At 30.3% G+C, this 12,790-nt stretch overlaps 1 protein-coding gene across 5 annotated transcripts in view; it reads right to left on the bottom strand.

Annotated features, from left to right (window-relative positions):
- Window positions 1–12,790, bottom strand: part of LOC123290444 (calcium-binding mitochondrial carrier protein Aralar1) — a 30,966-nt gene that overhangs the window by 15,040 nt on the left and 3,136 nt on the right. The window contains exon 1 of one of the 5 annotated variants that reach the window (XM_044870623.1): window positions 9,120–9,263. The exons of 3 other annotated variants lie outside the window; for them this stretch is intronic. In XM_044870623.1, the coding sequence (XP_044726558.1) occupies window positions 9,120–9,125 (6 nt within the window). In that variant the 5' untranslated portion in view covers window positions 9,126–9,263. Of the gene's footprint in view, window positions 1–1,065; window positions 1,199–9,119; window positions 9,264–12,790 lie in introns of those variants that run through there. One more of the 5 variants, XM_044870620.1, reaches the window with a different exon arrangement.

The raw sequence follows: 12,790 nt of genomic DNA, 5'->3' as shown, positions 1-12,790 counted from the left end.
AATTTAAATAGGTCTGCTATACTTTATCAATTACGAACTCAAGTTGACTTTAAGAAGACCTTGGATATAAAAAACCGTGTCAAGGTCTCTTAACCTAAAAGATATTTCTCATTAAAAGGTGCCCATGAACTTCTGTAACACGCTGTATGCTATTTATTTAATGGAGTACAGAATAAAATATTCAACAGCTGTGTGTATACATAAAAAGTTATGCTGAAAAGTTTTAACTTTTAAAGTAAATTAAAAATTTATCTATTTTAAATCTTAAATAAACAACACCAGTCAATACAGAGATATGAAATTGAGTTCACCTAGCAAATGTCAAATGTATAGTCAAGTGTTTAGCTATCTGTATTATATACGAAAGCGATTTTCATGTTGACTGTAAAATCAATAAAATTTTTCGCGGAATCGCCTAATTTTTGGGATATTGATAGTGATAACCTATTTTCTTGCTTCTATCTCGAAGAAGGTTGAATTGTATATTAGTTTTTACTAGAATTAGGGAAAAGAGATTTCCATATCACAAATTTCGTTTTCCATTTTTTGATACACCTACGACTTTGTTACTTTTTAGGTGTATAGGTTCTGTGTGAGTCCAAGTTCGGAAAACGTTATGAAAAAGAGTTCCAAATTACAAAACGTTTAAAAATGAATCTGCTTTTCTAAAATGAGAGTTTTCTGTCTTTCAAAAGTACTTCAAAAGTGTTTCGGAATGTGATCCACGCAGTTTACTCGCAAACTTCTTATTTTAGTAAACACTGAAATTTTACTTATTTTCCCGTTCGAGATTGGAATGAAAAAATGACGCACCCACATTAGGTGACCAGAGGGCAAAGCACTGATCCGAAATGTCTAGAGATCATAAGCTAGATTCAAATCCACATATTTTTCGTATCAAAGATCAGAACTTTGCTTAATAAAAGGTTTTTATACTGACAATAATTTTTGTTTAACATTTTATTTTTGTAAAACTTCCGTTAATCCAGATGAGATATTTCACAAGTTATCAGAATAATTTTATCACAAGCTATCAAAATAATTTTAAAACAACAATTTACTCACAAAATAAAACATCACTGCAAAAGTTTTTGAATATAACACTAAATAAAATTAACAATCTTGAGAACTTTGCAGGTACATCCAAAGCTAATTATTATTCTTTATAAGCTTAAAATTCACTGATTAATATCAAATAAAATTTAAAAAAAGCTACTATTCACAGAACAGAAGTCTTGTTTCACTTAATTCACATAAATTAAGCAGTTAACTTAACAAAATTTTAAAATGTTTTTGAAGATAATATTTAAACAAAATTAATTTATGATAACAAATAGTCTTGATATATCCTGTGTTTAATATTTCAGTCTCTAATCAATCCGTTTAATATTTCAATTATTCAATCTTATAATTAATTTAAATTTAAATTAGTTCACTCGCTGGGGTCAAATTTTTATTCGTTTTGGTGAAATAAGTTTGATTAAACCATTTAACTTTCGATTGGGAATGGTTATCAGGAGCCACGGTCGTTTGGCAATCATCAGGACAACTTAATTTTTCCCAAAGCAATTTTTTTGGAGGTTCTTTATGATTTAAAATTGCCTGATAAAATTAGCTTCGCGTATAACCAAACAATTATGGATTTTGGTTTAATTAAAACTCAGACATCGCTGATTTTTAAAAACACATTTCTGTGAAATTAAAAAATATATTTCCTAAATAGTCTGTGTCCGTTTTTAGTATTTAGAGTAAAAAAGTCAAAAGTAGGTGAAGACCACTTAATAAGAGGTGAAGAAAAGGTTTAAATTAATAGTTACACAATTTTAGACCATCAAGATTATAGACTGGATTAATGTTTGTAAATTGGTGAGCTTCGAATCAACTTAATCAGCATACGACCTTTTTATATTCAACAAGTTCATGGATAATGGTATGCTGTATCACTGTGCCGCATTATGAAAGTAGTATGATCAGGACGATTCTGGTTCTGGGCAAAATTTGGAGGTGCGAGGATTGAAGCTGTAAAATAACGAGTCGGAGAATCCCATTGATTTTTGACGTGGATACGTCTATGTTTTTTGTTTTAATACAGAGTGTTTTAATACTTTAAACAGGAGAATATTTACAAACGCCATCAGTGCATAAATGATTGAGATCGGTGAGTTTGAGAACTACTATATCGATAACGCCATCTGTTGGTGCATAAGTGAAAGAAGTCGGTAAGTATGAGTATCCTCTTATACAAAGTAACTTACATCCAACCAGGAATTTTTTGCCTAGAATTACTTCATCATGAACCCATAGAATAACTTCTTGTTGTAGAATAACTTGTGAACTAAAATATATAATAAAATGATTTGTTTCTGTCACAACTCACTGTTCCCAGCCTAGGTTGAATGTGTCCAAAAAGGGATTTTTGAGAAAAGGTATATGTTTAATTATATCTAAATCCAAGCGAAATCAAAATAAAAAAATAAAAGTCCGGATAAATCTAGGTACTGAAGTTTATCTAGATTTATTTTTTCCTGTAACATATTATTGTAGATTAGTATACACAGTGTATATACACAAGTATGTACTAAACACTTAATTACCGCGTGATACTGATTATAAACAATTTTTATGTTAAAAAATAAACAATGTTTATATTATTAACCTTATCAATCTCAGTTTTATGATGTCATACGATCAAAACTTGACTATTAAAACTTTTAAATTAAGATAGTTTACGCGTGCAGTGACAATATTTAAATTGTGATTTTTTAAAAATAATTTAATATCAATCAAGTTGACATATATTTAGAGAAATTGAGATAAAATATCAAATTATTTGTCAATAAATCATCAGGGAATAAGCTGAATTTCTGACTGTATATCTGTCTTAGGCCATTAAGTACATAGACTGAGCATCGCCTATCTTTCCGTACAGTGAGAGATGTGTCAGCATCTGAGGTAATCGCTTGGGTCAGCTAGAGACATTTATCAAAAAAATACATTTATGAAAAAGAATATAGGCAGATTTTCTCAAAAAAATATACATTGAATACAGGGACATATATCAAATAACATACATTGAATGTCAAATTTTCATATCACAAAATGTTTTACATAAGAATCGTAACTTGACTTAATAAAATACTTATCACGTATCACTTCATACTTTTTCTTACGAATCTACAATGACAAGTATGACAACAACATTGTGTTTTGACATTTCTACACCGTCGCCATGATGGATTTGACCCAAGCAATTACCTCAGATGTTGGCAAAGTTTTAATCGTTAGACGCTCAATGGTCTAAGATCTGTCTTCATTATCTTGATGTCTTTGTATTTTACTTGTGTTTACGGAAAAACTACCTTAAATTTTTTAATAGAATGTATACATCTTATGAATAGATCCAATTTCATCATACCAAATTGTAACGAAAAATATATTTTTTTAAACGGTGAAAAAATATAAGTAATTTATCGTTGGATAAAAAAGTAAAAAAAAACAATTTATCGTTGATATTATTATATAATTGTAAAATCAAATGACGTACGTACGGAAAACATACACTTTTTTTAAGTATGTGTATATCCAGTTAAAAAGTTTGAATAACATGTTTGTATAACTCATTTGCATACATCACTTATGTGAATGAGATAATATTATTTTCTCTCATTATTATTGAGATGAAATATATAAATATTGAGTGAGTTTTTTAAATGAGCCATATTTTTTATCCGGCATGCCGACTGCAAACATCACCACGCTATATTGTGTAACAGGGCGCCCCAAATAAAACCTAGTAAAACCGGCCATTGCCACACGAGTATTAATAATAACAGACGTACATTATTATTTACGGGATTACTTCCCGCTATAGAAACTATTATTGGCCCAGTGCATGAGTTTTATTTCAGATTGTTTCCATGGCAACCATAAACTACTTTATTATTTATGCAATTTCGTCTCATATTCTATAATTTCTAATGCAATAAGCTTTATTATTTTTCAATAATTTCCATTTGACATTTACTATACCATTTACATGTTAACAATTGAAAGTCATATTTTAAATAAAATTCATGATTTATTGCAAAGATGACAGCGCTACGGTGGATTCAGCTGTCCCCTCCACCTACTATGCTACCTGCCAATAACAATACCCACATGCAATTCAAATCATTCTTTAGAAAGAGAAAAAGCGACCGCACAGTCTATGGCACTGGTGTTACTATACGACAGTTTCCTGACGTCGAATTTGTCCCGTTCTCCATAAAAAAGTAAAACTAGACTTCATAGCATTTGAAAGTGAAATAAAAATTGATTAAAAAAAGAAGAAGTTACAAGCATTCAAAAACTGTTGCCTATCTTCTTTTAGCAAAACAAAGTTCTATCTGTTATCTCTACAGTGATAACGTGAAATAACGCCACTAAACTATATCTTCTTTTCCTTCATATGTTGCACCCTACTAAAGATTTTCAAAAGTGAATTTCACTTTTCTACCCATCATAAAAATTTAGTCAACATCCCTATTGGATACATGATTTCTTTGTCTCTCCACAATTTTCTGCTTGTATTTATCTAGATCGGGAAATCTTAGTCCATTTTTCATTTTTAGATCGACTTTGATTTAATTTTTACTAAAATAATTATTTGGCTAAAAAATTCTAAAACTAATTCACAGTTTTGCTGAAAAACAAAGAACTCAAATTCAAATTAATTTTTTAATAAACTTAGAGTAGTATCAGAATTAATCTTATCTATTTTTAAGTGATCGATTATAATAATTATTATTATCGCAATAAAAACATTTCAAGTACCGATATATATTCACGGCCGATGCAATATTAAAAACTAAACAAAAATAATCTATAAATGTTATTAAGGGTCATTTTAGATCAAACAAGTCAAACGTAGGTGGGAATAAAATAGCATGCGTTAAATTTTCGTCATAAAAATCTCAATATACAATGTTGTTTATGTTATAAATTCTCAATTTTTGGCAACAAATTTTATCATGTGAGAACATTTTGACGCCATATCAGTGAAAGGAAGTTTGGCTCTACGTCAGCTTTATATGGATATTATGTAGTAATAAAACTAAAAGTAAAAATTTTTACTTTCATTAGCGATTGTAAAATTTTTAAGACCGGAACGTAGTAAAAAAACCCTAATTAAGATTTAACACTTTTAGTATGCTACCTGACTCACCAAATTATTTACCGGGCGAGTAAAGCTTTTATAATACAGTGAATAAGTCGGAAAAGTTGGGAAACACTACCGATTTTAATGAAACTTTTGTAACGTGTTTATAGGACTCCAAGAAACATTCAACCAAATTAACCTAGTCAAAGGGGAGCATAGGGCTCCGGCGGGGAGCATATGTAGCCCAAAGCTTATTTTGGCTTAAAATTTCAAAATAGTGGGTAATTTTCGTCGCTAAATCCGAATCTGACATCAGTATATACGAATTATTTCACGTATTTCGAAAATCGTACCATTTTTGGCATGAAAACGGCACAAAAAACCACACGCACAATGGGAGTTCAACAGCGATACTACTGTTCCATCATGCATGCTGAATTCGGATTAAATTTTCTAGCATTTAGTCTACATTTTTTAGCGTAACCATCACGCAAAGTCAGTGCTTTTTCCCATTCCAAAAGAAGCCTACTCTTTTAGAGGCCTAGTCATTCCATAGACCTTCTATTGATAAATGGTAAGTAATCAAGTGGTCTAAATTAGAACAACTGAAAAAGCGGCCCACTTCCTGTTTAATAGTACAAATTTTTCTCGCCAGGTTTATCTACAGAATTAGGACCTTCCTCTGATTTTAATTAGTACGAATTATTATCGCCAGTTGGCGAATTGCCACTCTCAGTTATCAATAGATGATAGTTAATTTTTAGATTAGGCCTTCTTAAGACTGTTTCATGGATTGCTTGACCTCATTCATGATTTTCCCAATATATAACAAGAAAATATCAAGGAATACCTACAATAATTTAATTAATCAGAAAGTAATTGATTTATCTCTAACAGTTATAGCCTCCTCGACTTGTTATAGTTATATCGGACTATTTTTATAATCTGTCAAGTTACTTTCTCGGAGTAATTTATAAAGTACATAAAATTAACCCGGACGACCATTAACAAGAAAGCTTTCGATGTTATTAAGCTAATGAAAATTAAATTATGTTTACCAACGTCATTTTAATTAATATAATTGCACTGTAATAACGATCATTAGATATTATTTTGCATAGTTATTTTTATACCATGTATATATGAAATATACATAGTATATTAAGTTTAGTCCCAAGTTTGTAACGCTTAAAAATAATGATGCTAGGAAAAAAATTTTGTCATAGGTGTTCATAGAATCACCTAATTAGTCCATTTCCGGTTGTCCGTCCGTCCGTCCGTCTGTGGACACGATAACTCAAAAACGAAAAAAGATATCGAGCTGAAATACAGCGTACTCAGGACGTAAAAAGTGAGGTCAAGTTCGTAAATGAGCATCATAGGTCAATTGGGTCTTAGGTCCGTAGGACTCATCTTATAAACCGTTAGAGATAGAACAAAAGTTTAAATGTAAAAAATGTTCCTTATCAAAAATTAAAAAACTTTTGTTTGAAACATTTTTTCGTAAACATCACTGTTTACCCGTGAGGGCGCCAATTAGGCGGAAATTTTATAATATGTGTACAAACTATACACTAAATGTCGGTCGGTAATGCAGAAACCTATAAAGTCATTTACATATGTACTATACTTGATTATCAGTTACGTATGCGTCACGTTTGTATGTGTAATGTGATAAAGAAATCAACACTGGCTATGCATGGTATTTCAACAATTAACTCAGTCAATTGTTTGTTTTCACTTGTATTATTAGAAATTTAATATGAAAATACACGGTGTGTAACTTTAAACAAAGCAACCAAGTACTTAAACGAAGCGTTCTTGGAAAAATTTATCCGAGGAAATTTTGCTGGTATTCAGAGAGGTGAAAGCAACTTCAATTTCGATGAAATGCAGCTTGAAAATTAAACACCTTCAAAGTCAAGGACTTATTATAGATAAAGCAAAATTCAAAGAAGATTCTTTTTTAGGAACATTTCTAACACCCGATATATTACCTTAATGTCCGATCAACCTAGAGCATCCAATTTCTACTGAATCTATTCCATTTTCCAAAAAAATTTTTAAAACTTTAATTCTCCATCTCTTATCAGTTATTAATATAAATTGATCTTGAACGTCGGAGTCAAGGTCAAGTTCATCATATGATGCCCCCTCAGAAGTAGAATAATTTTACTCCGAACATTTTTTTCCAAAAATGCCTCATTGAACGTCGGAGTCAAGGTCAAGTTCATCATATGATGCCCCCTCAGAAGCAGAATAATTTTACTCGGATCATTTTTCCCAAAAATGCCTCGTTGGAAGAAATATTAAACTACTTTGTTAAACATCGAGACACTTTGCATGTATTTTTAACTAATTTTCCATTGACCTTATTAATTGACGAAAGAAAATATTGATAAAAATAATATTTTGATAAATTAATATTATCAACAACAAAAATATTTCTCGGTTATCAAAATCAACCGTGGAAAATTTTATTGTTAATTAATCCCTTACAAAAGTCAATGGACTATAAATATTATAAAGCCAATTATTTTTAAATTTTACGATTTTCTTAAGGTTGTTGGTGAAGTAGATAATAGAATCATAATTACATTGAGAATCGTTTGAATGTAGAAATTTTTCGAGTAATAAAATATCACCAAACTTCGTTCATGACATAAAGAAAAATTTGTATCCAAATAACTTTCGGAACGGTTTATTACAAAAAATCCACGAAAGGTTCGTGTCCAAAAGAAGGTTGCCTAGTGAGTTGTGAAAGTCATGCATTCGTATCTGCTTATCCCGCCTTATCAGATCGTGTATTCTCGCACTCTTGATCATTTTAATGTATGACAACTTATCAGAAAAACTTCACTTTCGACACTTTGTACAAACGAAGACGAAGTTGTACAAACTATTTCCTAATAAGATTCATTTCTTAACTTTATAATTGACTTATTTAACATTTTTGCGGAGTCAATTCTATGCAATAACTACCAGTACTATCTTTCCACTAATTATAATTAGTGGAAAGTTACGTGAGCAATAATTATTATTGCTACCTGGACGCATTCAATAACATACCTTAAAAACATTAACGATTTATAAAATATGTCTAGTTCGCGCCAACCGCCTTAAACATGGTAGTATTTAAAAATATATCTCAAACATATGTTTGAATTATTAAAGAGAATGCATTTACAAGACATTATATAGTTTTATAATAGAGCTTGCAAACTACGAAAGACACGGGCAGATGTCGGCAGTATCATTTCATTGTTGCTTGTGCAACTATGCGGCATAGTCTAGGGCCTGCTGCCATTCGGATATACGAGACTATCTTAAATTTATGATAAAATATATTCTTTTTATTGAAATAATATTCAGAAAAAAAGCTAAATAAATCTGAGACTTATGCCTACCTTGTTACTCGGGGGGTTTTACCTTGTTAAACTTGTTACTTGAGGGTTTTTGGGGTCGTTGAATACGAATATCGCGATAGCATCGGGCATCAGGTACCTGGTGCGCGGGTTACCCAACGTATTCGAGGTACCTTTGGCACCGGGTATCTCGGAAACAAATTCTGTCGCGATATTCTTGTTCAGCGACCCCCAAAAATCCCCGAGTAACAAGTTTGGAATCATTTTGATTACTATTAACCAAATTGTGAATTTAATATATTTACGGTTAATATAAAATGCATATTATTTGTGCAAATTGCATATTATTTTTAATTTCTAATAAATCAATTTAGATCATAAAATTTCCTGGCAAATCTAATGCAGAAAATCGTATTCAAATCTGTCAAATGGTTCAAATTTTCGAACTTGCTTCGTTTCCACAATTACTAGCTAAGATATTTTATACAATTAAACTCATTAATACAACAAATCAAAATATCTCCATAAATTAAAAATTAAAAATTTTTTTTTTTATATTTTCACAGAATTTTTTTTTATCAAAACCACACAGAAAAAAAAAACTTTTAAATAAATACCTCCATTAAATTAATTTAAACAATATAAAATTTCTTCGAAATTAACAATTAAAAACTGGAATCCCAGGAAAGACAAACTTTTTTTATTCCCAGAGGTCAACAATGTCACTCATATCACACAAAAATAAAACTTTTTTTTAATTTAAAAACACCACACAACAAAATTTTTGTATTTCACGTTTTATTCTAATAAATTTTCGTTGACGAATGAAATGAAAATCATCACAAACAGTTGCTCTTCTCACACAAGAATTAAAATTTTAATACAAATTTATATATTTTTTTCTGTAAAGTCGCATGTAAACAGATTTAAAAATATAATTTTCAATTATATGAAGTATAAATTGATTCAAGGATAATTATATTTTATATACACATGTATTACATGAAAATATATTTATTATGGATTATTTAATTTTATATACAAACTACACTAAATTGAAAATAAATTTTCTAATAATGATAAATGAATTATATCCTAATTAAATTTTTAACTTCCAATATTTAATAATCGTTTTTTAAAAGGTTTTTACGTAAAGTATTGTTTGTTTAATGTGCATTCATTTCAAGGGTTAGTATTCATATGAAATATTGAACACGGCTACAGCACACGTACTTCTAAATAAATGATTTACTATTTTATTACAGTGATAAAATATGAACGGTTTTAAATGTTCTAGCTAGGCCTTGACAATCATGCAAATGGTTCAATGGTAAATATTTAGTTGATGCTGTATACTTCTGTTTGGCTATTGTTAGTAAGATCATCTGCAAGCAGTGTCGGTTTTTTGACGCGCTAAGGTAGCCTCGAGCTTGAACGGATAATTAGAAAAAATTCATAAGGTACCTACGCTTAAGATGGTCTACTTCCAAATACTTGTCCAGATCGAATAAGTTTAAATTTCGCGCTTATGTTTATTGATGCCATAGATACAACTGCAAAAATAAATCATCCATCTTTGTAGTGGTTGACAGCTTGTCAGCCATACCTTTTCTTACTTATTCCTTTTTCAAGTTCCATGAATTACCCTTCATTTTCAAGCTTATCATGTTTATTTCTGGCGTAAAATGGACTCACGGTCTAAAAATTTACAGCTTAGAAAAAAACAGGCAAAACATAATTTTAACGAAAAAATTAAATTTAAATGAGTTTAAATAATAAGTGTATTAGGCAAACATAATTCGAATGTAACCGTTTTATAGATGTTCTCCTAATACTGAAATCCATTAAGAGGTAACAGCAACTGTAAAGATATTTAACAATTAAACTATTTTTAAAACATGTTCTAACATGTTTTTCATCCACTTTTCTACGAAAGTTGTTATTTTTAGCCACGGATACCGGGTAGTCACGGTTGCGGAATTCCACACGGGTAAATTTTCAAGTGAAGGAAGAAAATTTTTTTACGACTTTTCTTTTGTATCACGAAAGTCATGTTTAGAGGTTATGGAAGGTCTCGCACACAGTCCACAGATTGATGTCGACACTGTCTACAAGGTAATGCCTTAATAGAGGTCTCTTTTTGCTCACAAAAAAACAACTTATTCAAGAGAAATTGATTAAAAATGTATGACCACATGACTGTCAAAGAGGACAGAAATTCCACCACAAACAACTTCCGTGAAATACACATTCTAATTATCCGATAGTCTCAAACTTAGGTCCGCGTTATTTGGCGAAATTAAGTCTTTCTTCTAGTCGTGTACTGAATTTGAGAGTTGCTTACTGAGCAACTTATTATAAATTCCAAGAAAAAAAATAATGTAGTTAATAAAACTTGGAAGTTGGATATCTAACTTGAATCTACATTACCTATGATTGTTTTTTGGTACGGAATACTTTATTAAAAATGTCAAAGAATTTACAAGTATTAATTACTAAATTGATAACAGAAATTTCTAGGCAAATATTCGCTTTATTGATTTTTTTGCAATTTGTTTTAAAACAACAAATAGTCTAAGATCTATCACATCAAAAATCAACGTGAAAATTCATTTACCGGAGCAACTGAGCAACTCAATAAATTGGACTGGAGTAAAGTCGGTTTTAGAAAATGTGTTCAGGAAAAAATAGATAGTGTTCTATGTTAAACAAGCTTTATGAGCTGTTTAGAGAAAATAAATGCATTCATTATTTTAATGACACCCCGGTAAACATTTTAATCGTAATGAATCTAACGTAAATACTACTTAACAATTACATATCACGTGAGTATAGGGTGCACCTCCTTCAAAAAAATTTACTAGTCTGTTTCCATAGAAAATCATACTTTTCAGACTCGGATTTTCGGGTCCTAGTCATCCCTAGCTTGAAAAATGGGTCAGGACTCTGACGCCACTCATAATACGGAATATTCATGAATTTTTTCCCATTTCTTGGTTAAATACGAAAAAACCGTAAAAGAGATGACAATAAATGAAATTAAAATTAAAATCGGCCAAGAAATACGGATGTTATAAGCATTTTAAATTACTAATTAAACAGATATTAGACAGAGAGATCGAGCATAGTTTTTGACGTCATATACTATGTTCGCCATAAGAACTCCATGCTAAATTCTGTTTTGTTAGAAAGAGATACAAACAAATTTTTGATGGATTTTACCTTAGTTCTTTTTATAGTTATTCGAAAAATAACATGTCTCTGCTGTTTTTTCACAACAATGAGCTTTTATTATTGGTGTAAGAGACGGCATAAGGTCGATCTTCACCCATATGACCAGATGAGATAGTTGAAGTGCGACCTTATACCGTCTCTTGTACTATAAAGCAAAAACAATCATCGATATTCCCTATTCAATCATTTTCAAAATTAGAAACTTTTTGAGATTGGTTTTTATATGGTATTCGATCTGAAGACTCAATTTTTGCGCTAGAAACTGATTAAGGGAGTGACACTTTATACAATGTTTGTATTTTACAACTACTAGAGATATTCTATTCATTACATAAATAAACAGCCTAACGTTTAAAATTACTCTTTGAGTCAAGGTTGGTATAATATCATTCATTTTGTGCATAATATACAGTGGCACCAACTTAGAATTAACTAAAAAAATAAAATTTACCTTACTAGTACCTAACGACTAAATTCAATAAAAATTTTATCACATAGTTAAGGTACCTTTTATTAACTATATATAAATCAATATATAATTTAATTGAATGTTCAATGTGTCCTTAATATAAAAATATCTCCCCAAAAAATATTCACGTTTTACTTGACGGTCTTATGTTAAAGAGATTGATGGGATATATTCAACGCCATATAGGTACTTAGGCTTCGAGCGATTTGATTGATACTAAAATGAGATTCTTAGTACTAATTCAAGTTATTTGAATTTAAGTTGCAATATTTCTCGAATATAAAAACCATTTGTCGTAATTTTCGTAGCTGCTGTTGTGACTGAAAACGGTTTGATCGGTTTTCGTTGAGAAGAAATAACAAATTATTAAATAAATAAAAGTTGTTCAAGGGAGAGTTAAGTCAATAAAAATTAATTCGGCCATATACAGCCTAATCATAAGTCAACGATTGGGTATAGTTCTTAAAAAACCATAGATACCATACCCAATTTGCTGAACTTGACGACAAACTCTATAGAGATAATACAAATGAGCTACAAAGTCGCCGCCAAACGATTGATCGAAGTAGAGAGAGGCCAAATAAA

This window comes from Chrysoperla carnea, chromosome 1 (assembly GCF_905475395.1).
Source record: "Chrysoperla carnea chromosome 1, inChrCarn1.1, whole genome shotgun sequence".
Taxonomy (NCBI): Eukaryota; Metazoa; Arthropoda; class Insecta; order Neuroptera; family Chrysopidae; genus Chrysoperla; species Chrysoperla carnea.
This window is presented reverse-complemented; position numbering and strand designations above follow the sequence as displayed.